The sequence below is a fragment of the Squalius cephalus genome (genome assembly GCF_949319135.1).
Source record: "Squalius cephalus genome assembly, chromosome: 5".
Lineage (NCBI taxonomy): Eukaryota > Metazoa > Chordata > Actinopteri > Cypriniformes > Leuciscidae > Squalius > Squalius cephalus.
The window spans coordinates 28,519,602-28,547,294 of NC_137126.1; the positions used below are offsets into that span (position 1 = coordinate 28,519,602).

Sequence of the window (27,693 nt, forward strand, 5' to 3'; positions counted from 1 at the left end):
GACACATCAAGGATGTTAAGAGCCTAAAAGCAGGTTTAAAACTTGCCCCATTGAAGTCAACAGGGTGCAAATTTTAAAAAGAGGATAACACGATGTAGGCAACACCGATTTGTGTCGTTGTTCTCTGTATTGACAGCACTCCAAATTTACAAAAAAATTAGCTCAATGTTAAAATTGACCGGAGTTCTCCTTTAAGGAACACCTGTGAAATTGATATACTGTATTTATTTTCCTCTTTATTTTGTCATGACATAGTAGTATTTTTACCTAACATATTTATAGTATATTACCATTTTAATTTGATATATTTATACTTCTGTTTCTCTTAAGTTTAAAATGTTTTAATCAATGTGTAGTCTCTGGTCTAAGAACAAGTTAGGATAGTGAGTGAAAATGTCATCATTTTTATAAAATAGTAATTTTAAGTCATTTTTCAATTTTTTCACGATTTCAAGTAATCGTGGGGCATGTTTTGTCATATGTCTCAAGAACCAGTGACTAATCAAAAGATGAATTTTAATATCATTATGCACATTTTTCTTAAACTTAATTTAATAGTAAGGTGTTAATCTTGTTATCTGAGTAAGAGAATGTTGTGTGTTTGCAGTGAATTATTGCATGTGTGAGTGTGTTGACTCATCGTCTGTGAGATGCTGATGCAGATGGGCAATGACTGATTTGTGTCTTGTAACATGGGGGGGATGGTGGTCCCTTGAGGTGGGACACAAGCGTGGCAGGAGCATGGGAACCCCAGAACACCCTTCACTCCACATGCATATATACATATTTATGACCCCGCACCCACACCTCAAATCTCACATATGTGCAATCAAACAGGCCTGCATAAAGGGACATACACAAAGACTTTCCTCTCAGTCATTTGTAGTCATTGTCCAGTACCTCAAGCACTATTGTTTCCATCTCAATTAAGATGATTTCTTTAACTGATTACAATTAAAGAAAACATTTCACAAACAAAATGAGCTTGCACATTCATACAAATAAACAGACTGATGTCTTGTCAGACTTTAGGTATTCGACTGTACACACATACAACTTCACACATTCATTTACTCACATCGCCATATCCTTATTCGAGCCTATATAGATGACACCCGACCCAGGATTTCCACACACGTCATGACATCTGCTCGCCCTGGAGACCAGCTCCCATAGGACATAGTTCATCTGCCTACATTAGTGACCCACACCAGACCAGCATCCTGAGGACACACACTCTCTATCTGCATCTGTTGAGCCTTGAGCCCTTTGGGACGGCAGACCAGTCTTTCACACACACACATGCATATACACGCGTCCAAAATCAGCATGGCCTTGAGGAAAGTACTCAAGATACTCTGCTTGATGGTCAAACTATGTTAATGTGTCGGAGCTGCTCATGTGGAAATGACAGCAATAATCTCACAGAAACAGATCACACTGGAAAACACATTAAAACAGAGCAGTGGTCTTGTGGTCCGCGTAAGTCCTCATGGGAGATTCGCTTTTGAGTCTGGCCTGGTTCATGTTCTCAACCTATTCCCTTGTCTCTCTTTCTACATCTGGGCCCATCAAAAATAAATCCCAACACCCCACCCCACCATCTATATACCTTAATTTTATTTTACAAACCATACAATAATAAATAAATATTATTAATTAATATTTATTTGGAGTGTTTAATGTTTTATTCCAAGGTGCAGACATCTCATGCAGATAAAAATAATAAATATTATAATTTTATTAACAACAAAGTAAAAAAAAAAAAATATATATTAATAATAAGAGTTAGACATTACATGTCAGAACAGGTGCACAGAACACACCGCAACTACACAGCCACACGCCTGGCTCATGCAGTTGAATAGGGGGGATTGACACGGGCCCCACGGTGAAGCTCTGAACCTCTGAAGAGGAAAAGAGGGCCTCACAGCAGAGGTAGCGTTATGTTATTAGAGAACCCAGAGTGACAGATGTAGGATAAAAGAGAGGGCAGGAGAATCAGCAGGGGTGAAAGAAAGAGATGAAAAGGTGAAGAGGTCAGCAGACCAACAGAAGAAGGGGAGGAAAGACAGAGTTGTACTTGAAAAAAGAAGGATCGATAAATCTATCCGCTGTTGCTTCACAGTCTGCTTCTTTTGTTCCAGATGGCAGCTGATGTGTGGCAGGTCCTACAGAGAAATCACATCCAAATACACATACACTACCGGTAAGATTAAGAAGGAAAAAAAATAATTTTTTTGAAGGAAATCTCTTATGCTCACTGCATATATTTGACCAGAAATACAGTAAAAATAGTAAAATTGTGGCATAATATATAATAACTGCATGTTTTCTATTTTTTTTAAATAATATTTTAAATGTTCAGCATCATTACTCGTCTTCAGTCACATGATCCTTCAGAAATCATTTTATTATGTTGATTTGTTCAAGAAACATTTATTTTTATTGTTATTATCAATGTTTAAAACAGTTGTACTGCTTAATATTTTGTGGAAACAAATATTTTTAGAAATCTATATTTAAATCTATTTTTCTTTGATAATAGAAGGTTCAAAAGAACAGCATTTATTTAAAATAGGAATCTTTTGTAAAATTATAAATGTCTTTACTGTCACCTTTGATCAATTGAATGTTCTTTCTTATTAAATTTCTTTCAAAAGGAGAAATCTCTTTCTGACCATAAACTTTTGAACGGTAGTGTATACGTACACAAAATCACAAAAACAGTAATTTAGTCCTGGAAACTTGTCTTTTCATTGTTTTGTTTTTCTTCCCTCAAAAAAAAAAAAAAAAGGTTTCAAGACCAGCTTTAACATGAACTTAAAAGTTTAAAAATTCAAGCGTGAACAGATAATCAAGTAATCTATCTTATCTATCTGCCAAATAACAAAATAAAAGCAAGACAACTAAACCTGTTTTCAAATAATCAAATGTAAAAAAAACCCCTGCAGTTTAATGTAACCTAAACCAAAGACAAAACCCGATATTGTGTTTTCTGGTGCGACGCCCGGTGAAGATGGCTAATATGATAAATGACTGATACATTATACAGACATATTCACAATCTGCAGACAGCCACAATAAAGTACATTTTTTTCAGCAGAGGTCCCTAAACCACACAATAGGGCTACCAGCTGCCGTCTTACACATGCACAAAGCATTCCCCAACCACAGCTCTACATCAGCACACACACATACACACACATATACACAACGGCAGCTGTTTAAGCAGAGCTCTTCAGCCCTGGAGAACCGGAGAACAATACTTGAGCTCTAAACACTCCTGTCTGAAACTTAGTGAGAAGCTAAGTGTCCATGCCAGTATCTCAGTAAAAGCACAGGCATAAACATGTACGAACATAATATCAGCAGAACATGAAATAAACACTAGTCTAACCATTCAGTTCAAATTTATTGAAATATCAGGCTCACTTATGGAGCGGTTTTCATTCATAAACCAAACATACACACATGAAACTCACACTGCTGAATGAAAACCCAATGATTTTGAAGAAACACATGCAGTAAAATAATCATTTGAGGAATACACTGTGTGAAAATTAAAATACACACTGCCCTCTAGTGACAAGACAACAGCATTAACTTGAAATATGAAGAAAGAAAATCGGTTCCTGAAAATGTACATTTGTCCCACTTTTTTAAATCAGTGAACACAGCATAAAAAAATAAATTGAAAAAGTTCCACTGGAAAAGAATCAGACAAAATATGAGACCTATTTTAATGAGATTCAGATGCCTTCTTTTACACCATATATACTGGTCCTAGAAAGGTTTTAGTTGTCCCTGAACACCATTAAATGTGACTGCAAGTTAAAAACAGTTAATATTACAGAGGCATCGTCACTCACATAGCTGTAATAAATATGAAATGTACGTGTTTGTGAGTAAATTAAAAACACGCTCCTTACAACAGCTTTCAGATGATAAACTCGCTACAAATAAAATAGAAGTCAATGGTCACCAAAACTGTTACCAACATTCTTAAAAATACCTTTATGTTCCACAGAAGAAATAAAGACATAGGATTGGAAAGACATGAAGGTGTGAGTAAATGATGACAGAATTTTCATTTTTGGGTGAACTATATCTTTAACTCATCGACAGACGTTGCATAAAAGCATGTAATTTATACATTTTAAAAGTAGGTCCTCTGATGTTAATCTCAAAATTTCCTATGTGACTATGTTGTGAATGAAGAAAAAAAGTCATATTTTGTTGCGGAAGATCATATTACTTTAGGCACAAACAAAATCTCTTTCGTGCACGGTTTCAGCTAACATTTTTGGAGTGGCACTTCACTATAAACAAAAACCTTAAGTGTGCCCTATTGATATAGAGAGACCAGATACAAAAGCATCTTCTCAAATAGTTGTCTTTGTCCTTGCACTAAATCACAGTATTTTGACATCTTGACATTGCGCCCTCTGATGGTCACCAACGTTCCAGTGAAAAGTTCCTCATGATTGTTGTCTGACTGCAGTTTCTTTTCAACAACGGGTCATGCTCTGATGCTTGTTGGTCATCATCTGATTGCTAAACACACATTTCACAACGCAGGTTTGCCGTTGACCTTTTCATGTAGTATCGTTAGCGCGCCGGAGGCAAATTCTCGCATCACCTGCACGGTATCCCTCTGTATCTGCAATGACTCGCGTGCAAACTCCTGTTGCGTCTCTGCTAGCTGCTGCACTGACTCTGCAAGAAGCTCAAGCGAGCGGGAGACCGTGGCCAGAAGAGCGTTAGTGCTGTGCTGCTCCTGCACGCTAAGGCTTGCGTTGTGTGCTAATTGCTCACGTGAACTGTCTGGCTCCGCCCCTGAGAAAGTCGAGGGTCTTTTAGTAGAGGCGGTGGCTGTGGAGGAGACGTGTCCAATATTGCCTCTAGTTGCAACTCCGTCCTCCTCAGAGTAAGAGTTACTGACAGATGCCATAGAGGATGATGGGAAGAGGTCACGGTTGTCTTCATCTGAGTCTAAGTGGGATTCGGGATCTGTGATCAAACAAGTAAACAGTCGTATCATAAGTTAAACTTCATATCATCACAAGTTTCCGATACACCATTTTTTTTTTTCTTCTTGAACACATGGGATGTAAACATTATACACAAATTGTTTTGGGACATTCAGACATTACATTTACAACTTGGTTGGAACAACAAACACTACTTTAATGGCCGGTTTCACAGACAAGGCTTAAGCCTAGTCCCAGACTAAAATGCATGTTTGAGCTGTTTTAACTGAAAGCAACATGCACTAACATACATCTTAACATCTTAAAATATGTCAGTGCCATAGTTTTCTCTCAGAATTCAAACAAGTAATGTTTTTTTCAAAGGCACGTTTATAAAAGCTACTTAAATGTCCTAATTTAACTAAGGCCTAATCCTAGCTTAATCTAAACTCTGTTTGTGAAACCAGGCCTAATAGTGGAGTGGCTAAGTGATATAATCGTTCAGTTTATGATACAAGCGTGAAAATTGGCATGAGCAGTCTCCATGGGTCACTTGACAAGAAAATTGTCCGAGCCACTTGAAATTTCAAGATGGCGGCCATTTTTTAAGATGGCCGACACCTTAGTGGAGCAGTTAAGTGATATAGTGGTTTATTTGGTGATACAAACATGAAAATTGGCATGAGCAGTCTCTGATGGTCACTAGACAATAAGCCACCCACAGCTACTTGAAATTTCAAGATGGCGGCCATTTTTCAAGATGGCCACCACCTTAGAGGAGCAATTAGGCTCATGACAATTTTCATGCTTGTATCACCAACTAAATGATTTCTTAAGCCTAATTGCTCCACTAAGGTGGTGGCCATCTTGAAAAATGGCCGCCATCTTGAAATTTCAAGTAGCTGTAGGTGGCTTATTGTCAAGTGACCCATGGAGACTGCTCATGCCAATTTTCGCGCTTGTATCATAAACTGAACGATTCTGCCAAACATAAGCACTTAGCCGCTCCACTATAAATGTTTGGGGTCAGTTTAAATTATAATTTTTTTAAAAGATATTCATACTTATTCTCTGAGGATGCATTCAATTTATCAAAAGTTACAGTAAAGACATTTACAATGTTACAAAAAATTGTATCTCAAATAAATGCTGTTCTTTTGAACTTTCTGTTTACCAAAGAATTCAGAAAAAATGCATCATAGTTTCCACAAAAATATTAAGGGGCACAAAGGTTTACATTGACAATACTAATAAATGTTTCTTGAGCAGCAAATCAGCATATTAGAATAATTTCCTATAGCCTAGGAATCTAGACGCACCCTAGCGGCAGCAAAAATGTGTTTTGCAGCCAGGGTAGTCTAGCAACTCTCCGTTGACTTTCGGAGCTGTAAAACCCTAAATTGGGTCAGGCCAATCACGTCGTGTATAGAGTAGGCGGGGCGGGCTTAACATAATGACGACAGAGTTGCGACGGTTCCCTGCTAACGTTACTTGAAAACAAAGAATGGCGGCTGCTGCTGGCGAACAGTCTTTCGAATCGGCTTTGGCCGCGACTCTGGAGGACTTGGAGTTATGGTCCAATGTTTATGGTGAGTTGCGAGACCTAACATCTTGATGTAGGTCTGTAGCCTGGCAAGCCAGACCTACATCAAGATGTTAGGTCTGGCAACTCACCATAGACACGGCTCAATCCGAGGGGCGGGATAAACGGCTGTCTTTCAAATTCCCTCTGCACGCAATAGGAGCGCTTCAACCAACCAGAGCGTTTTCCCAACAGCGGAGCTAACGTTAGTTGATAGATTCAACTTTTGAATCTGGCCGGCAAAACTACGAACACATCTTCCTTTATAAAGAATGACTTAGGTGCCGTTCTTTGCTCTTTTCTCAAAGAAAAACTTAACTCCAAGTCCTCCAGAGTTGCGGCCAAAGCCGATTCGAAAGACTGTTCGCCAGCAGCAGCCGCCATTCTTTGTTTTCAAGTAGCAGGGAACCGTCGCAACTCTGTCGTCATCATGTTAAGCCCGCCTTGCCTACTCTATACACGATGTGATTGGCCTGACCCAATTTAGGTTTTTACAGCTCTGAAAGTCAACGGAGAGTTGCTAGACTACCCTGGCTGTAAAATACATTTTGCTGCCGCTAGGGTGCGTCTAGATTTCTAGGCTAGTAGGTCTGGCTTGCCAGGCTAAATTTCCTTTGGATCATGTGACACTGAAGACTGGAGTAATGATGCTGAAAATTCAGCTTTGCCTCACAGGAATAAATTACATTTTATAATATATTAAGAACGGTCTAATTTTAAAGTTATTCTAAATTGTAATAATATTTCACAATATTACTATTTTTATTGCATTTCTGAGCAAATGCATCATTAGAGAGCTTAAGAGACTTCTTTCAAAAACATTGAAAAATCCCCAAACTTTTGAACAGTAGGTTTTGAAAACATAGCTGTTTAATTTTTGAGATCAAAGCAAAATATGTATATATATATATATATTATATGTATATATATATATATATATATGTATATATATATATATATATATATATATATACAGTGCTATGCATAAGTTTAGACACCCATGCTAAAGTTGACTAAAAAGAGGAATAAAAAATCATCTTTTGGAAATTGAACTTAATGCCTTAATTTAAAAAATGAGGAAAAATCCAACCTTTAAGGACACCAATTTTCTTTGTGAATGAATAATGTATGGTAAATAAATAAATGTTCTTCCTTAAAATACAGGGTGCATAAGTGTGTACACCCCTATGTTAAATTCCCATAGAGGCAGGCAGATTTTTATTTTTAAAGGCCAGTTACTTCATGGATCCAGGATACTATGCATCCTGATAAAGTTCCCTTGGCCTTTGGAATTAAAATAGCCCCACATCATCACAAAGCCTTCACCATACCTAGAGATTGGCATGGAGTACTTTCCATAAGATCATCTCTCAATGCAAATCAAACTAGCTATTAGGCTAACTGAAATAAAACCATGCCAATCTCTAGGTATGGTGAAGGCTATGTGATGATGTGGGGCTATTTTAATTCCAAAGGCCAAGGGAACTTTATCAGGATGCATAGTATCCTGGATCCATGAAGTAACTGGCCTTTAAAAATAAAAATCTGCCTGCCTCTATGGGAATTTAACATAGGGGTGTCCAAACTTATGCACCCTGTATTTTAAGGAAGAACATTTATTTATTTACCATACATTATTCATTCACAAAGAAAATTGGTGTCCTTAAAGGTAGGATTTTTCCTCATTTTTTAAATTAAGGCATTAAGTTCAATTTCCAAAAGATGATTTTTTATTCCTCTTTTTAGTCAACTTTAGCATGGGTGTCTAAACTTATGCATAGCACTGTATATATGTATGTATGTATATATATATATATATATATATATATAGTGCAGTCAAGTTTCTTGCAGTGAACTTTCACTAAAATGGATCTCTAGTGTGTACAAAACCACAGTGCAGTGCTAAATCTAATGAAAATTCTAATGGTCCAACTTGAGTATTTTCAGTTTGTTTACCTCCAGCTTTGGATCCGTCATACTGCATCTCACTAGCACCTCCAGCTCCGCTTGTAGTAGCAGGCATTCCTCCCACATCCATTCCTCTGCTCGGGGAACTGTTGACCGACCCCATCCCCACAAACCCCCCATCCTCCTCTTCCTCATCCTCACACACAGGCTCTTGTTCGTCACCATGACTGCGAGATCTGGACCGCTGTGTAGCTTCCCATGGTTTCTTGTCCAGTTCAAGTATGGACTCCACGATGACTTCCATCGGGGACAGTTCAATATTGGACCGTGCCAATCGCTGGGACACTGTAGCACCAGTCCGCAGAGCAGCCACTTTGCGCTTTGTGTCGCATTTGAGGTCGGACCATTTCTTGATCACCTCCATGATCTCTCTGTCACACTCTCCGATCTCATTAACACGCGCCGTGATCTCGGCCCATTTCCTGCGCTTCACGTCAGAGGGAATGCCTGCGTTAAACTTGCCTATGCACAGACACAGAAAAGTATCGGAACATTTATTTATGTACAGTTTGTCCATTTTATAGGGACATGAAACACAACCGGTGGTTGTCTGATCTGAGCAAACTTATTTAGTTTATAACAGACTGCTTACTTGCTAAGGAAGGTTTTGCCTGTCAAACGGAGGTAAAACTCACCCACAACAATGTGGCGATTCTTCCGCACTTCGTCCAGCAGGATGTGCACTTCACTGAAGGAGAAACGTGCTTTTCTCCTCTTGAAGCGCACCATATTGTCTTGTTTGAGGTAGACCGAAGACACGGACATCTTCACGGCAGAAGGATTCACTCAGTCCAATTAGGAGTCTGTGTAAAGTGTAGAAATTAACATTTACATTTTTTTTTTTTTTTTGAATCTGATTGCAGTATTTACTAAAAATGTCATTTGTCATTCAAACTTATTTGTTTCTACAGAACCCTGCCATTTAATTAGCTTTACGAACCGGATTGCAGCAATATTTGAGTGCTGGGACAAAACAGGCTGCATAAAAGAACTGTTAGATTAATATGTTCACACAGACGTTTGGGTGAAACCTCTTTAGCTTCTTTCTTTTTTCTCACAAAATGTGTATTTCCTTGTCACTTAATATGAGGCAATGCCATCAGAAATGAAAATATTTGTATTATAAATATGGACAAATGTTGCATTCATTTCAATAAATGAAGTGGTTTCAAACTGATTTGAAGAGCAGCTATGCTCATTTTCTATTTCCTGTTTCTACCTCAGGAAGCACAGATTGCAAAAATTTCAGATGACAGCAACACTTGTGAAACTGGATAATGCCAACTTCAGATCAACATAGAAAACTGTTAGGTATTATCCTCATATTGTAATCATTAAGAGCACAAGCTGTAATCGCTGCCTAACAAATTCCTTGTATCTGCTAAACTGAATACATGATGTCAGATAACCACATAACCTGTATTATCTTATAGCTGTATATTACAGCCATATGGACTTTATTTTGACACACTCAGAATACTTCAAAATTGTAACACTGAAACAAGCATTTTCTGTAAAGCTGCTTTGAAACAATACGTATTGTGAAAAGCGGTATAAAAAACTTGAATTCATTTTTAGCTCCATCTATTAGGGTAAGTGTACCTACTAAGCCCACCAAAATCTATTTTTTTCCTATATATTGACATGAAAAATCATTTGTTAAAATGCAAGATTAACAATTAGTTTATAATTAGTTGATGTACATATCAGAATATAAAATTAACATATTTTATGAATAAAGTCAGAGAAGTCTGGCATGGGCTTAAACGCACCATTCAAGCCTCCATGTGTGCCAAATAAGAGTGTTCCACATCATGATTGATTCACAAAATATGAAAATGTATTTAAGTAAAACATCAATATATTTATTCAGTGACAGGGAAGTATTTAAAAAATTACTTTTACAAATGTTTGATTAGAGCCCTGTGTGGGATGGGTTGGTGTTAGTGGCCGGTGGTCAGGAGCCAAGCCGTCCTAAGGCTCCATACTCTGGGCTTGGGGGGGGGGTCTCCTAGGTCCCAGGGGCTCGGGACTGTGGGGAAAGTAGGGTCCCTCATGGCTCCCAAGTTATGCCAGGTTATACATAAGGGACTTTAGGACAAAACGGGCTCTATCTCATTTGAATTAATGTGTAATTTGTAGGCCTATCTAAATATAGGCTAGTTCTAAATTAAGGTAGTAAGGTAAAAGGTTAGCAAGGTAAAAGCACACAAAGAAATGCTATCATTAAACACTTTCACCTCAGAAAATGTATCAACGTTTAAAATTAGAGGGATTCCTCATTGAAACACATAAGGTGGGTTTATGGTTCCGCAGTGAGTAGGCCTAATGGTGAAAGAGACCATGTTTTGTTGTGACAATGTTTACAAAGTCCCCTGAGACAGGATGCACACTGACTACAAACAAACTGACTATGACACTGAATACAAACAATTATGTTAAAACACATAAATAACACTACAGAACTTATAGCAAATTAAATATGGAAAGAGGACTCAGCTTTTTATTTCCTTCTGTTAGGAAATGTTTCTTTAAAATACAGACATTTTTGTTTTTCTTAAGCTCAATACATAAATTAATCAATATGAAGTTTTGTGGTCTGGTTTTAGGGATAATTGCATTATTTTGCACTCATTTAAATTGTACATTCATGTTAAAGAATTCTATTGACCACCTCTGATTAATGTCAAAGTTGAAAGGTTGCCATTTTAAAAACTACTGGCAGGCAAGGTTATGAGACATGAGACACAAGACGTCTCACACACCAGCTGGTGAACGTCAGCGTCACCGTGAGTGCGAATTTCTTTTACATTTCATTGTTCAGATCGACAACTCACTTGATTTCCATCTAACGTTACAAGATGATCTTAAGTAACAACACACGATGGATGTCCCGGAAGGAAGAGCAACTAAAACGCCGGCTCATTCATTCATCCAGCTATTAGCTCCAGACGAAAGAGCGCATGTTTCCATCGAGGTGTAGTAGCTACAACTGTAGTTACATAAACACATTACGATCACGCGTTCTCTCTCTTTGTGCCGCGAGGAAGCGCCATCGTGTTAAAGCAACTGATTAAAACCAAACACATAACGTTACATCCCCAAGCAGCACACAACTGTTGTCGAGCGAACATAAATAGAAAAATGAAAAGAAAAAGAATACCATTGTTATCATAACGAAACAAAACGCTTGAATCGGAAGAACATTTCGCCCCCATTTTCTTATTACCTACAATCATCACTGACTAGCTATTTAAGCTAGCTAACGTTAGCTATTTTACACGATGTGTGCGATCACATTCACTTTAACGATCAGTTTGTAAACTCCAGGAAAGCCGTAACCGTATAAAGTACTTTAAGACTACAAAAGCTTGGAAAATACCTCAGAATGGTCAAATGTAATCAATATTTTGCGTTGCGTCCAGATATCCAGAAACTTCGTAGAAAGCGGCGTATGCGCTGCGCAAGCGCACTTGCTAGCCTGTTCTCCGTGGCGTAGATGGGTGGGTGCAGTTACCAGGTCTGACCACTCCTGTATCCGTGGCGCTGGTGCTCACCTAACAGCTTCAGCACACACGCTTTAGCTAACGCTGACGGCAATGTCCTCCTATTAGCTAACATTTTCGCGTTTTTATTAATACGTTTATGCTTTATTTATAGTAATTGGAGTTAACATGCTAGATTGATATATAATATATATAGAAACATGGAAAATATTACTGCATCAAAACATACATCAATGATGATGGAATTAATCAATAAACAAACTGATGAAGAAAACAAAGTGTATCACTATTTTTTTTATTCAATATAAAATTGTATTTGACACCAGATTTTCATGATAAATTCGTGGCACTATTTTTATCCCTTGCATCCCCCATTGGCTTCGTGCAAAATTGGCTCCAACTGACAACATCAATATGTAAAACAGTTTTGCATATTTGTGGCTGAACCTAAACCCTTCATAAAGGCATATTTGTTCATTTTGACACATTTCTTATAATTTTCTTTCTTTGGTTAGTTTTCTGTTGAACAATGCTATTAATGGACTAAATGACTAAAAATGGTAAAAGTAATAATAAAAATAAAAAAAAACGTATAGAGAAAGAGAATGGCATAGTTGAGTGACACTCATAACCCCAGAGGTTGAAAAGCTCCATGCTGGCATTTCACTAGAATTAGTGCTATAGTGTGTGGAAAAACAAGAGAGGGAGCTGTGTAAAGCATAAAGTCATTATTGCATATAACTGATTTGACGTCATCGCAGACCTTCACATCACTCAGGAGTACATTGTCAGCTGCAGCCACTGTGAACAGACAGAATTTCATTTATAATTATATATTAGAGAACCTTTTATACCCAGTAAATTTGATACTATTTTTAAGAGAATGTAACTTTGTGTCATTAAGTTGTAAAGATATCAACATTTTCTTACCTCCTGAATATTGACCTTGATTGTGCCATCATTGTCTTTGTCAAGAGTCTTGAAGGCACCTGAAGTCAACAAAAAAACACGGATAAGTATCTTTAACACTTTATTAAATAAATAATAATTTATTATTCTGTATAAACTTACTGACACATAGCTAAAAGGGGTTGTATAATTAAAAAAATACGCGAACACTAACTATCTGTAACTTTTAGATAGTAAATAGTCGTTTTTGACTCTAATGCTGGGTACACACCAAAAGATAATCGGGCTGATTTTGGGCCGATTTCCCCCCTTCCGACAATCCTAGCTATGTCCCGATTATCTTGATGGTTCAACAGATTATCTTATCAGATTTTCCCTTGGTGTGAGGTGTGTTAAGAGTGTCCGAACCTGCTCGGAAGAACGTCGGAGCCGCCCCGATCGCGAATCGTAAATATTAAACATGTTTAATATTTACGATCAGAAATCCTGATGTGTGGGGGGAACCCCGAGGACAAACGTGCGAACGTTCTGGAGATTATCACGTGAAGCGAAACAATATCCAATCAGAAAGTGAGATGATGGAAGACGGTCATTCTCACACACACGCACACACGCAGGAAGCTGAGTGTTATAGGCTAAGGGTTCAGTGAGGGATTAAATAGGCTAACTTTTTCTAAAGAGAAAATAAATACAATAAAGAATAAATTAAGACAATAAAGAATGAATATATTTCTGTATAAAAGGTTATATATAATGGTGGGTACAATGTTTTTTTTGTTGTTGTTTTTTTTTTATGTGAATTTTCTGTGAAAATCATTCATCAAACACTATCATCATAATTTCTTCCTGCATATCATCCGACATGCTTATTCTGAAGTCTCGCGAGCTTTTGTGAGATTTCCTGTGTTCACAGTCGAGAATCTGGTTGAAAATCTGTTTGTGTGTGGTGTGCTGTCTTTGTCGCATCATGGCACACCACACACTATAGGAGCAAAATGCTTAAATCTAGGATTTTTTGTCCTCATGTTTGTGGTCTATCACATTTTGAAAATCTTATAAGATGTAAAAAATCTTTTGGTGTGTACCCAGCATAAGTCAGCTAAAAAATCTTATTTTGAACTTGTTTGCTCTGAGACATCATATATTATTGATGATCTTAATATATATATACTGAAGGAATTCACAAAATGGCTGAATTTTCCAATAGCCTACAGGGGGAGCAACAAGTAACCAAACTGAGTAAATTTGATAAAATACCTTTACTCCCTCAACAGCTGCTCATATAGCTTGCATGAAATGGACTGATTAACAATGTTTTCTTTCTTTATTACAGACATCCCACCTTGCAAAAAACTAATTTCCGGAAGGTAGTGCATATGAATGCGTAAAAATAAATAATATAATATTCACATAAGCCGCGTGTTACGGGTTAATAAGAGATTTCAATGAAATCAGAATTTGAAACGCATCTTAGCACCAGATGTCACCGATAATGCGTCTTGGCCGACCACTTGATCGGATTACCAAAAAACACATCTTAATGCTGGGTTGAAACAGGGCTTCTCTCTCGCTTGCTCGATCTCTGGGATATTGTGAATAATTTGCGGGCATCAGGGAGCCACTATCAAAATGCTGGGAGACTTCCGGAACTTCGTGGAGAGGTGGGACGTCTTTTATTGTGCTGATATTTTCCAGTACCCTTCAGGTTACACACCACACTCATGTTTTGATATTTGCTTTTACTAATCAGAGACGTGGTATTGGGGGTAGGGGGAATTCTTATTATAGAAAGCATTTTATTGGACAAACATTTGTAGTGCCTGTGAGTGCAAGCTGAGTCATCTTCCAACTCAAGCAGTGCACTAGCACATGGCTTCAAAGCAGACATGGACCAAAGGGCACAAAATAAGAGTAAGAGTAAACAATAAACTTGCCTTGTAGCTGTCATTTTATTTAATGACTACTAAACAAGCCATCTTTCAAAATAGGGAAAATAAGATCAAGTCAGTGTTTACATTTCCAGACCATGTTACTCATTTGTTTCCTCATTATTTCCTGTACTCTACTCTGTGTACTCCTAGAGCTATTACACACTAAGAAAGAAACCATTTCACTCAGCTAAAACTATTTAAAAAGTATTTTTTCCTTCATTATCAACTTACGGCACATGGCATCAAGTCTCACAAGGCAGCCGATGTAATTGTCAAAATCCATGTTTCCACTCTCATCGCTATACCTGCGAATAAGCATCTGAAAGAGTTGCTCATTCAGTGGGAAACCTGATGGAGGCACAAGAGATAGATTATACAGAGGATGAACATACAGTTCAAATGTGATCAGCACAATGCATATATATTAAAGGACAAGTGTGCCCATTTTTAATCTGTTTCATGTCGGTAGTATATGAAGTGTACTCCTCCATGTTACTAGCAACCTAATCTCCTGGTTTATTTGAAAGGAAAAGCAGACTTCTAACAGCTCCAGGGCTACTGTTAAAACTACAGACTGTACTTCCACATTTTGTATTGCTGCTCACGGATGGTCAGATCGAACCCAGTGCATTATGGGTGTTGAAGTTTCTTTTTGGCAAAAGGGAATACCACAGCCCTATTCTCTGTTTTCTATAGTCATGTAGCACCAGTTTTTTTCTACTGCATAGACAGCAAAGTTTTTATTAAAAACCTATCTTGTCAGTGGTGAATTACCCCTTTAACATCACTGAAAACAGAGCTATTGTGCCAGCCTTGTTTAGGGACCAGTTCCCACTGGACTGAAAATAGCACAGGACTAATATTGGCCAAGATAATTTTTCACCAACCAATTCCAATCAGTCCTATAATCAATACAGCGTACATCCATTAATTGGGTTTTGTTAATGTTATTATTACAGGTGAGGATGATGTAAATCCACAATGGGTGTTTACCTGCAGCTTTGAAGGCACCTGGAAGCTCATCTGCTCCAATAGTTCCTGAGCGATCCCTGTCATAAGCCTTATAAACTGCCTATAAAACAGACAGTAGCTTAGATATGTTAACTTCGTTCTCTTGTTTTTTTGTTAACTGTCTCAATGTTTTACTCTTAATGCAGAGTTCCTTTTTCTTTACATTCATAAGAAAACATGTAAATTCAATCAGCAATATGAATAGATCAAACACAACAACAACATACAAATACACAGCGTAGTTAAATCACATCTCTAGTTTAAAAGCCAAATCTTCAAGCTGCCGTTGTTACATTCTCTACTCACCTGCCATTTCTTGATGTTGTTCCAGAGGTGTTTAAACTCATGGAAGCCCAATTTACCTGTGCTGTCACTCTGGAGCACAATGTCAAGATTAAACACCATAAAAAATCTGAACATCAGACTCAAAGATTTAAAAATAATAATAATGGTATTGTACATTATAATGTTGTGATGCCTAAATTCTCTTGTACCATCTAAAATAATTGACTTTGTTTTATTTTTAGTCAAGACAAAATTGTATATCCATTTACAGCCAATAAAATAATTATCGCCCTGTCAGTATCGGCCAGAATTATTGTAATAGATTTTCCACTAAAATCAGCGATTTTGTATTAAAGCAATTGTTCAGATCAAACAAGGAAGGATACATCCATGACAGCCACCATACTTCTACATGACTCGATGGTAAAGCCATCTGTCTTCAGATCACCATCTGCAATAACATACAGGGCAGAGGGAATCAGCATTACACAGCAGCAAACATCTGACACACACATACCCCCACATTCCACTCACGTTTGGAGATGATTCTGTTGAGGATGTTCATCAGTTCATTGGGGCTTACTTCCATGTCCTGAAACAAAAGGAAATGTTTACAACAGCCAGCGTTTATTGTACGTATCGGTGTATAATATATGAATATTTGTTCGTGTAATACTAACATCGCCAGCGAGCTGCTGGAACACTTTCCGGAACTGCTTCTCTTCCTCTGACTCGTTGACCTCAGCATAAGCCAGCGGTCTGCGGGGCGGGGGCTGGGGAAGGATCTCAATACTATCAGCATCTCCAATGCAAATATGCCTTAAAATTACTAAAATATTTAAAAATTACTAATATATTACTCTAGAATGGTCCTAATATAGAACTCTCCATCGTTCATGTTTTAACTAAGCTACCAGATACACACTGTACAGTGTCTTTTATGATACAGGTAACACTTTGATTAATTTTTAGCAGTTGGATTTATTTACTAAAACATAAAAAAGCATTTGACAAAGAATAAATCATATTGGATATAGCTCTTCAAAAGTCTAAAAGGTTTTTCAAGCCCAGTTTTTCAGGAAGCAACGTAAATAGGTGACACCATAATCTTTTGGGAAATTGATAAATGAATAAATTAAGAAGATCAACAGAGAATTAAGCACCATTAAATCAAATTATGAATACATAAATGTAGCAATACTAATATAGTTATAACTATATAAATTAACTAAAATATTATTATTACTAATAAATAATTCAAACAAACAATAGCTATTATTAATATGTGATTACAAAGTGATTGACAAATGCATTTTCTCAATTTGTCAATTGCCCTATAATCTGTTCCTCGACAAAACATTACATTTTTTTAATCATTATTGTCCGTAATTGCCAAACTGAATATATCTAATATTAATATAATATGTATGTACTTTAAATGATTTATCTATTAATCGATTTTTTTTATCATTTTGTTTTTTCAAATAATTCATCAATTACTTAGTTAATTGATTTATTAATAACCCAAATGATTGAGTGCCACAATTGAGCCCCAAATATATTATTGCTTTCCATTCATAATTCACTTTTCAAAGAGTTCTGTAGAAACAATACAGATATTTTTATTATTATTGAGTGTACACATCAAAAATAAGGGCACTACACTACACAACACTGCAGGATTCTTTCTATTGGCTTTTTTTTTTTTTAAACAGATCAGAGATGACTGACAACCATCAGAGACTCTCTCACACTGAGAGCTCCTGTTACTCACAGGATCAGAAGGCACAAACTGGCCGGGGTCGATGTTGCTGTGGAAACAGGATGAGAAGGCATAATTATGATTTCTAATCAACTACACATTTACAAGAGGTCACAGTTGTACACTTTGGTACAGTGTTTCCATCTTATTAATAAACAAATATTACTACCATGACAGCAGTACTACTGATCCAAATTCTAAAAAAATAAATAAAATATTACCGCAAAGTTACAAGACTGTGTCCTTATTATGATTTATAAAGGAATGAACTACAATCCCACAAAGCACTTAAATTAATTAAAATGGCAGTCAATTTAAATCAATTGATTTATAGTCATTAGATAAAAGTTAAACAATAACACATTTTAAGAAGTATAACAGAAGCAGTAATTTAGCCTCTCTTCCATTCTTAAGTGTTATAGACAGAAGAGGATGAAAAAACAGTAGATGTGACATCAACCCATGTGTGGTTTAGAGCAGAGCTGCACGATATATCGAACTAAATTTGATATTGTGATATGGTATAGCGTGATTGTCAAATTGCCCAGGCTACCATTTAAATAAATAAATATATGTGCTTTTCAGAGTGAGGTACATCATGTATTTCTCAATTTTTTGTTTTACATGTTTTTTGTTATTATTTAGTTTAATATATTTAATAATCACAATAAAATCATAATTATTATTTTATGGTCATATTGAAATGGTCAAAAACTGAATGTGGCCTATAAAATTCACGTGGAAAGATTTTTCTTTTTAAAAAAACTCTGTTCATGGTTTGAGTTGGTTCTTGTAAACCCAAGTACGACCACCCAAGTTGTCAAGTTTCTCAATCCGCCCTCAAAAGGAATTTTCAGCTCCTTTTTAAAATTATTTTTATTTTAAATGCAGATGCATGTGAGCTGCTCTTGTCATTGCAATTGGTATCTGTGGCCCAACTTATCTGGCATCGTAGCTTTGTGAAAGGGCTGTAGAGGAATGTGTCTATGTTTATTGTTGATCAAACTTGTCCAGATTTTGTTTTTTGAAAATGTAATGTTTGGTTATTTAAAGCAGTGTTTCTCATCTTCAGCTACCTACCAGAATGTTTTAGGTGTCTCACTAATTTAAACACCTGATTCAGAAAATCAGCTTCTCAGTGTGTTGAACAGGAAGACATCTAAGCGATTGTGTTCATATCAGCAGCAAACTGTACCGGAGTTCATAGGAACCGAACTCTGGTGTGCACCAGAAGTGCTAGTGTAAAAAGCATCCTAAAACATTCTGGGAGGTGGGTCCCGAGGACTGGAGTTGAGAAACACGGTGTTAAAGTATGATAACAGTGTTAAAAATCAGGGATATTTAATTTTATAATAATTTTAAGTTAAATTTTACATGCATAAATGTAAACTTTCCAACAAATACCAATTTTCTCCCTACAGGTACATGTGTTTCAAAGCACTAATAGGAAAGCTATAAATATTAGCTTGGTCTCTTTTTAAGATCATCTATAATACCATAGTTGTGTTTTTATTTGTAGGATTTATTTATTTTTTCCTGTTTTTGTTGTTTGAAGCATAATAATAATAATAAAGCAAGATTCCAGCCTCAGAGGCTTGCTTGCATATGGATGAAAGAGAGCAGGTTTGTGGTGAAATATTGCCTCACCTGACCACATCAATAATGCCTCCAAGGAATTTCTTGGCTAGGAACATCTTGTGGCACAAATGGTTCACTCACTTCCTGAGAGGAAGAAGAGAGCAAGAATAACGTCTCTGAATTGTTACATTATAGTCACTAACAGAACCACACCAAACTTAAATACATTAGTATACACACATTATTCATAGCAACACAAATTACATTAAAAAGCACGTTTGTTGAAAGGTTTCACAGAAATATGAGCTCACATGGGGTTTGTGTATGTCAATCACACAATGTTAAAACAACTGCGGACACACCTACTACAAGTATGTCCCCCATCCATCCACCACCCACACTAATTAAACCGCAAGAGAGAAAAAAACTCACACATGTACCAAGCGAAGTATGTATAAAACGACGTTTAAATAGAGTTTAGATTCAATCCAGGGGCGTTTTCATCTTGGCAAATCGCATGAAATTCGGACGATAGGTTTGTTTTCTGACTGTGTTTTTTTCGTCAGCAGAAAAACTTCTCCTGGTAACAGTATTTGTTAGTCCTCTTTAAAAAATAAGGCTTGGCAATAAAATAATAATCAAGCATGAGTGTGTTTTTAGATGCTCAACCACATTTGGAAGCGAGTAAAACATGCTAGCACGCTAAACAAGCTAACGTTACCTGGCATGTATCCGCATTAATCAAGTAAAACCCGCAAATTACTTACATTTACTGGGCAACATTTTTGCTAGTAAACGTGTACGAATATTTTTAATTAGCTGTTAAACGCGTAGAAAGAATACTTACCAGAAAAGAGAGAATGGGGTAAATGTAAACTGTCGCCTGTCACACGGCAGTACAGTTCGCATCTGACAGGATACGCGGATTCTAAAACGAGTTACGCAAACAGCGTAAATGTCAGAGTGAAAACCAGTCTATGGTGAAAACACAACCCACATTCCAAAAGAGCTAAACGCAAACATCGTAGAGAAAGACCATCCCATATTTCCCAGAATTTAAGGAGGGGAAGGCGCGACACTTGAGCGACTATTTCTAGTTTGCAGGCCAGACCGGTACAGGATTATACAAAGAGAGTTAAAACACTACAACAGTCAGAAAATACAGCAATACGCTTCATTTATTTAGTTGTAAAATAGCCATTTGTTTATCTTTTCACTGAAAATGGTCAATGTAGATGTGTTTGTACAAGATTAGATAACCCTGTAGACCAGGGTTTCTCAAACTCGGTCCTGGAGGGCCACTGTCCTGCACAGTTTAGCTCAAACCCTGATCAAACACACATGAGCAAGGTAATCAATGTCTTCATGATCACTAGAAACTCACAGCTAGGTGTGTTTGATCAGGGTTGGAGCTAAACTGTGCAGGACAGTGGACCTCCAGGACCGACAAATATTTCAAAGGCTGCTGCATAAATGGCACCCATTAAGATATCTACAGTAAGATATCCTTAAAGACACTACTAATGCTTTGCATGGACAATAATATATTGTAAGTTGTAGCCACTTCTGTGTATTGCATTTACACACTTTGCTTTAAGGGTGTGAACATGAATAACCTGTTTGTCTAGTTCAAAGTTTAGTCAAGTCTTTGTATGTGTTACTTCTTGCCAAGCAACAGATTGGCCCGGACAACTTTGGGAACGTGGCGGATGGTAAGGGAGACTCTGGTGCTTCGGGGCAGGGTGTTGCCCACGTGAGCACCCGTTGATGAGAGATTTACCACATGCTCTGACAAAATATCCTCAGAAACTCCTTGAATACCGTGCAGGTAACACTTGTACATATCATCCTGGAGAATCAGCAGACTTTTTCGTTGTACCAACAACGATAGTATGTAGCGGCTTTTTTCTGTTTGAGGAACTTCAGACTGTAGGGAGAGGAGGATACCATTAAGAGACTGCTGTTTGATAGTTAGATGAGATTGATTGTGTGAGTCTGTCTGCTGCTACCTGAGTCTCACAAACAGGCTTGTAGAAATCTAGAACCGTATGAGAACCTAGACTGATAGTTGTTACCGTGGGGTGATACAGTGGTCCATCCACATGAGGCTGAGGGAGAGAAGGTTGAAATGAAAAAGGGTGGGTTAAAAATGATAACTACAGGAAATTAAAAAGAAATCCACTCACTCTCCTTACCATAATTCCCTCCCCAGGCTTGTATTCATTTACAAGCACATGATTAGCTGCCTTTCCAGCAAAAGCTCCAAGAGCAGATATTTTCTCTGTGTACTTTAGCAGCCAATCAGGGAGCTTTTCAATGAGCATTCCTTTGGGATTTGGCAATCCACCTGTAAAAGAAAGAAAAAAAAAAAACATCATTTTTTATATATATATCCCATATTTTTTTTAATGTCATCAAACAGAAATAAGATAAAGTATATCTGACTATAGTGATTAACCCTATGAAGTCTATTGTGCAGTTGTGTCAACCTTGATTTATTGCAATATTTATGTGTTCAGTTTTATTTTGATTTTAGAAAATAAACATGTGATTGCTCTCCTCACAAATAATCAGTTTCTTGTTTTTCACTGGCAAGTCAAGTGCATATTTATTGTCATTCCTCCATATAACAGGTATACATTGGAACGAGATGGCATTTCTTCAGGATCATGGTACAACACGGAACATTTCACAAGACTACATAAGTGTATGTATGTATGTATGTATATATATATATATATATATATATATATATATATATATATATATATATATATATATATATATATATATAGGCTCCCTCGCGCCTCAGACCAAAGAGAGAGAGAAGCGAGTGCGACCGCCGGACACCGCCCCCTTACCTGGACCCATCCCATCTCTTCACTACCCGTCCTTCACGATTCCCTGGCACGACGAGGACACCAGATCCCCTTTTGTTTTAACACATTATTTCCCCCATTTTTGGACATTTTTATGTTTATTTACTTTAATAAATGCCTCTCTGAAGCCTGACACCACTCCCACTGTGTCTGTCTATTGCTCCTCCCGCAACAATATAAATATATACATACACACATATATATATAAAATAAATAAATAGTAATACTGAATATGACTATAAATTGTAAACATGGAATATGAATATTTTATGGCATAGCAGCACAAGTATAGCAGCAATACTAGTAAAGTGACTGATGCAGCTACTTTATGCAAGTGCAGTTTGCAGTAGTACTGAGTCTTACTGGGTAAGTGTGTGTATAATGATATGAATGTTTAATGGATTAGGTGTTCGACTAACCCAGGTATGAACCTTACTAGGTATGAGTCTTATTGGGTTAGGTGTTCAACTAACCCAGATGAGTATTGGGTAGGGCTGCACGATATTGAAGAAAAATGCGATAACTCATTAAATAATGCGATATTCGATATGCGATGATGCTTAAAGTGTGTAAAATAAACTTAATTATCTTTAAAATATATTAAAAATGATATAACCTACATACTTGTTTCACATTCTTTTTGTGACAAGAAAACATCCCTACAGCTTCTGAAAGTGAACAGCAGTGTTTTACTGTAGCATAAGAAGTGTTATTTTAACATCAGTGTAAACCACGGGGTTCAGGGTTTCAGGTTATCCTATCCTAGAGTTTAGGGTTATTTAACAACAGAAATTGAATAATCAAATAAAAAAAATAAAACACTGCTTAGTTTTTTTAATGTATGAATTAAATATATACTGATTCTTATTAAAGCTACAAAAGTTATTCAGCCAAGAGCAGTGAGCAGTGATTTTCTCTTTGTCTTTTCTTCATGACCCCTGTTATTGCAAGCCATTGCAATATGCATATTACAATTTACACATTTGCAATATTTCGATACTTTCAATATATTGTGCAGCCCAAGTATTGGGAGGCAGCCGGGTGTTCTGAGTAATCTGACTGTCTCAGGGAAAAAACCAGATGGCAGAAGGGTGAACAATCCATGAAAGGATGTCTCATAGTTGTTGAGGACAAGTGCATCTTTGAGCCTACATTCAGTACAAGTAAATTACTGTCTAACCCTGTCTGTGAAACCAGGCCTAAGACTTTTCTCAAGTCGTATTGTCATTTTTTCTGTAAGGTATCTGTACATTTACTCAAGTATGGTATATCATTTACTCTTTAAACCTCTACTATTGTATCATATATTTTAATACATTAATTTTTAAGGTCTCTAAATTATTAACTGGATTGAAGCTTTGCTGAAAATCCTGTTCTGCATAATATACTACATGTCTTTTGCCCTCTGATTGATAGATCATACTACTTTTTTTATAAAGTAGAAGGCCTTTTAGTATAATTCTTAAAATGGCCACCTTCTAGTCATGATACATGTCTTTTTGCTGTGAAATCTGTAATGATGAGTAAACGTAAGAATAACTTTTACATTGTTAGTAATATTTCAAAGTGAAAATTTACTGGACTGAAGCAACTTGTTTACTTGAGTATCCATACATAATGTTTTAGAAAAATGTTAAAATATATCAAATATGATACTACAGGTTTTTGAGGAATGTTTGTTTGTACATCTCAATCACCATCGTATTGTATTCCCTTATAGGTTTGTGCCCCACAATTTTAACTACAGAGCTTTGATAATAAAAATAAGCATTTAAATATCATCTTACTAAGACATATTATTGGGAGATATATAGTAAGTGACAACTGATATGAATATGCATTTTATGTAGTAGTCTGCTATTCTGCTGTAAAAATCTCATTGATTTACATCACAATCGATCAGAATTTGATCATAGTTTTTGGACATATAAATAACATCTGCGCCAAATTGCATAGTTTGGGCCTCTGAAGAAAATTGAGTCCATATTATCTCTAATTCTCTATATCATACTATATAAGGGTCAAAAACACCTGATGCATCAAATATGATACAAATCTTTAAACACATAAGCACTTATGTAATAAACTGCACATAATAAACTGTTCCATTAAAAAGTGCGTATGTAGTGTGTGTCAAACAGCCTATACTGACCCCAGTTCTGTAGCCTCCTCCCTGACAACTGTGTCCACTTGGGTTTGGGAGCTCTGTATACCTTACAAAAGAGACAGGCCAGAGTGTAAACTACAGATGACATGTTATGTAGGTGTAGAAAGTAGGATTGCAGGCAGTCCAAACCATTTTAAAGTCCTACCTGCTGCAACAGATACTCCTCCTCAGTCTCCGTTATAAAATTTGGAATATAATAAATAGTTGGAGGAGCCTAAGTATTAACATTGAGTAAAAAAATTAAGTAAAAAAACAATAATATGCGTTCATTCAAACATTACATTCATGACAAATTACCTCTTTCACAATGAATTTTTCCAGGTCAGTAGCAATGTTACATGGATTTGCCATCGTTCTTGTGAATATTTAACCATCGCAGATTTATTGGCAATGCAAGCAAATGACTGTCATTCCACGAGTATCTAAACAAACGCTCTTCAAAAGCAACTACGTCTAAACATAAGATGACAAACATAAAAAAAAACATTCGTTAATGTTTACAGTGGCATCTAAGTTTTAAATCACTGAACTGTTGCTGAATGAGCAGGATGTGTTTGGTATGAAGTTTCCTCGCGTACTGTCGTGAGTAAAGCACGTGACTTCACCGTCGCCGCCTGGAGGTTCGGAGCGGTACTGCGCATTCAGAGGAGGGCGCTGTGACCATTGAGATGAATCGCCAAGAATGTACGCATAAAGCATAAATCTTCTCAATAGAAGACCATGATATTTAAGTGAAAAAAGTACACGAACGCCTCCAAGACACCAAAGACAATACATATATATATTTATTTACAAAAACAAATAAATTCATTAATACAATTAGAAAGCCAGAGATGTTTTGCTTAAGTAAAGTGATAAAAGGATCATGAAACACTTGCATTTGTGTTTGTAACTATCTATATGGGGGAGACTACCTTTCTCCCCCATTCCAGTTGAAATACCCCCTCCTTCTCTATCGCTTTTTTTCCTCTCTTTTTCTCCCAACTCCCAATTTGAGCCTGCAGCGCTGCAGCTCCGGTTTCCATGGCAACGGCAGAGCAAGAGCCACATCTTGAATCAGCCATGGTTTCCTTCATTAATAGTTATTGATCAGGTGTGATAATGCTAACAATATCAACTCCAGGAGCACAGCGCGGACTGCATAAGCCTTCATCACTCTTGACCACTGCAAGCAGAGAGAGGAACAGACCAGCATGTAAATGGGGAAACCGGCCACTGCAGTGTGTGCTGCATAAACTGAGCGAGACCAACAACTGTGAAACACATCATAAAAATCGGAAGCATAATAAACATCATGTAGGCTACTCCTTGTCTTTAACCAAAGTGCATTATAGAAATGCTAACAGCACACAACTGTTCTGATTTATGAACCGTTATGGTTGAGTGTTGTAACGTGCATTTACCTGGTTGTAGTATTGCGGTTTTTGGGGAGTTTGGGTTGCCAGGGTTACGCAGAAATAGTGATGAATTCGTGACAGGAATACGCCTGTGTTCTTCTGACACACTCTCCTCAAAGCCACACTCCACACAAAGTTGTCGCCTTGACAACATGGTTTAATGATGAGATCCTCCCCTATACAACTATCTTTGAAAAACAGACACATCTATAGGAGAAAGCAGCAAAGCACAGTAATCTCACAGATTATATCCTTCTCCTATGATCAGACAAGACACTGTTCTGCCATTTGAAACGTGGAAGGCTCGATATGTATTGCTCACATTTTTCCATAACGGTGTTTTCATGCAATTCTGATGTCCTTGAATGCCAATTAAGGTGACAGAGCATTACATTTGTTTAAATAAGTTGCATTTACAGCTGAGCTCTCCAGATGAAACTGGACTGCTAATGGCACTAATGTTATAAATCATTTATTTTCTATTATTATTGTGGTCTCATACAATGCGCTTTAGATGCCTATGATGCGTAAACAATATTTTATTATTCACATATATTTAATGATGTCTTTGAGATTTGAAGATGCTGTATACTGTAAAAACAAAGTTGCTGTAAAATTTATTTTTTAAGTACAATCAACTTGGATGTTTAAGTAATTTCAACTTAATATAGGCAACAATAAACTGACTTAAAGATTAGTTGAATCTGGTATAACTTTAAAAAAAAAATTGCTTCACTTATTTTAAAGTTAAAGCAAAAAACATATGTTTTCGTAACTTATTGATCACACAGAATGCATTTCTCCATTCCAGTGCGCTACTTTTCCATTGTTTTTCTTTGTAAAAATGCGGCTCTCATGTTAAAATCATTTCAACTTTTTTTTCAAAGCAAAAGCATACTGTGAAAGAGCCCTAATGCTGCACTGAGCTTTCCTGGGTTGCTGCTACAACGTACACGCTTGATATCCCAATGTGTCTAATGAAGTACTGATATATGTGACATGTTCAGTAATGACTGAGATGTGTAAGAAAAAATGTAAATGTTTTGTACTTTAAAAAATCATGTCTTATGCTGCCAATATTCTGGGCCCTCTGTATTTGTGTCTGTGTAAGCATAAAACGTGGAATGCATGGAAAAGTGATCATCCCATACACCTTCAAAGGCTTTACCCATTAGAGCTTTGGAGGGTTCAACACTTTTAATGCATCATTTATGCCGTTTGGAATGGCTGCAAGAGAGACTGATAAAGAGAGACATAAAAAGACTGACAGATGGTTGTGGAATCAACATAATCAAAAATCATCTTTACAAAAAATGAAATACAAAATTCTTAACACAGATATGAAGAATGAGAAGAATTCATCTTCTTAAAAAAAAAAAAAAAAAAAAAAAAACACCAATTTGACACCTAACCAATTAACTGTCTTCCAATACAACAGGTGTTGAAATATCAACAAGTTTAAAAATTCATGTCTGCGAAACATTACACTCTCTTGTAGGCCACTTTTCTGTCACAGATAGCAGATGCCTGATTTATCGGGTGAATAAGACATGCTTTTAATGAGGGGTTTTGTGCAGAGAAAAGATGTACTTGTCTCCTGTGGGACCTATGAAGTCATTGTACAAGACATAGTAAAATAACACATCGGCATATGTGAGTTTGAGCCCTCACACTTTGGCATTAGGCCACCAACCTTTTACATTCATTTTTGTCTGCATCATGACATTTCTGCATGTAGAAAAAGA

General features: G+C 36.8%; 3 protein-coding genes across 5 annotated transcripts; all 3 read right to left on the minus strand.

Moving 5' to 3' along the window:
• Positions 1–3,397: 3,397 nt before the first annotated feature.
• Positions 3,398–12,024, minus strand: LOC307158973 (uncharacterized protein). The gene is made up of 4 exons (XM_079872016.1): positions 11,906–12,024; positions 9,159–9,326; positions 8,512–8,985; positions 3,398–5,013 (listed from the first exon to the last, which is right to left on the minus strand). The coding sequence occupies exons 2-4, from the start codon at positions 9,286–9,288 to the stop codon at positions 4,571–4,573; spliced, it is 1,047 nt and encodes a 348-aa protein (XP_079728142.1). The 5' UTR covers positions 9,289–9,326; positions 11,906–12,024; the 3' UTR covers positions 3,398–4,570.
• A 284-nt stretch (positions 12,025–12,308) lies between these two features.
• Positions 12,309–20,453, minus strand: capns1a (calpain, small subunit 1 a). Its single transcript, XM_079872017.1, has 11 exons — positions 20,353–20,453; positions 19,575–19,649; positions 17,940–17,976; positions 16,846–16,938; positions 16,700–16,757; positions 16,552–16,616; positions 16,187–16,255; positions 15,863–15,941; positions 15,101–15,217; positions 12,960–13,018; positions 12,309–12,830 (listed from the first exon to the last, which is right to left on the minus strand). Exons 2-11 carry the CDS (start codon positions 19,619–19,621, stop codon positions 12,804–12,806), a joined length of 651 nt encoding a protein of 216 aa, XP_079728143.1. The 5' UTR covers positions 19,622–19,649; positions 20,353–20,453; the 3' UTR covers positions 12,309–12,803.
• Positions 20,454–20,660: 207 nt separating this feature from the next.
• Positions 20,661–25,139, minus strand: alkbh6 (alkB homolog 6). Of its 3 annotated transcripts, none has more exons than XR_013821317.1 (7): positions 24,849–25,139; positions 24,697–24,765; positions 24,537–24,597; positions 21,701–21,852; positions 21,515–21,613; positions 21,070–21,432; positions 20,667–20,806 (listed from the first exon to the last, which is right to left on the minus strand). XR_013821317.1 is itself a non-coding variant. In XM_079872018.1 (6 exons), the coding sequence occupies exons 1-6, from the start codon at positions 24,900–24,902 to the stop codon at positions 21,163–21,165; spliced, it is 705 nt and encodes a 234-aa protein (XP_079728144.1). In that variant the 5' UTR covers positions 24,903–25,139; the 3' UTR covers positions 20,661–21,162. The 3 variants fall into 3 exon arrangements, 1 of the variants encoding a protein (XP_079728144.1); XR_013821318.1 differs by having other exon boundaries at positions 20,667–20,811; positions 20,975–21,432; XM_079872018.1 differs by having other exon boundaries at positions 20,661–21,432.
• Between the last annotated feature and the right edge of the window lie 2,554 nt (positions 25,140–27,693).

Bases quoted from the DNA above. Each gene is read 5' to 3' on its own strand.
- LOC307158973 (XM_079872016.1), bottom strand. From the start codon at position 9,288: ATGTCCGTGTCTTCGGTCTACCTCAAACAAGACAATATGGTGCGCTTC. The intron at 8,986-9,158 runs GTGAGTTTTACC...GTCTGTGCATAG, and splicing joins GAATCGCCACATTGTTGTGG to GCAAGTTTAACGCAGGCATT. The intron at 5,014-8,511 runs GTAAACAAACTG...GTTTGATCACAG, and splicing joins TGACGGATCCAAAGCTGGAG to ATCCCGAATCCCACTTAGAC.
- capns1a (XM_079872017.1), bottom strand. From the start codon at position 19,621: ATGTTCCTAGCCAAGAAATTCCTTGGAGGCATTATTGATGTGGTCAG. The intron at 16,939-17,939 runs GTGAGTAACAGG...ATCCTTCCCCAG, and splicing joins AGTTTGTGCCTTCTGATCCT to CCCCCGCCCCGCAGACCGCT. The intron at 12,831-12,959 runs GTAAGAAAATGT...GTCTGTTCACAG, and splicing joins TCAAGGTCAATATTCAGGAG to TGGCTGCAGCTGACAATGTA.
- alkbh6 (XM_079872018.1), bottom strand. From the start codon at position 24,902: ATGGCAAATCCATGTAACATTGCTACTGACCTGGAAAAATTCATTGTG. The intron at 24,598-24,696 runs GTAGGACTTTAA...CTCTTTTGTAAG, and splicing joins AGGAGTATCTGTTGCAGCAG to GTATACAGAGCTCCCAAACC. The intron at 21,614-21,700 runs GTAAGGAGAGTG...TCTCTCCCTCAG, and splicing joins AGCCTGGGGAGGGAATTATG to CCTCATGTGGATGGACCACT.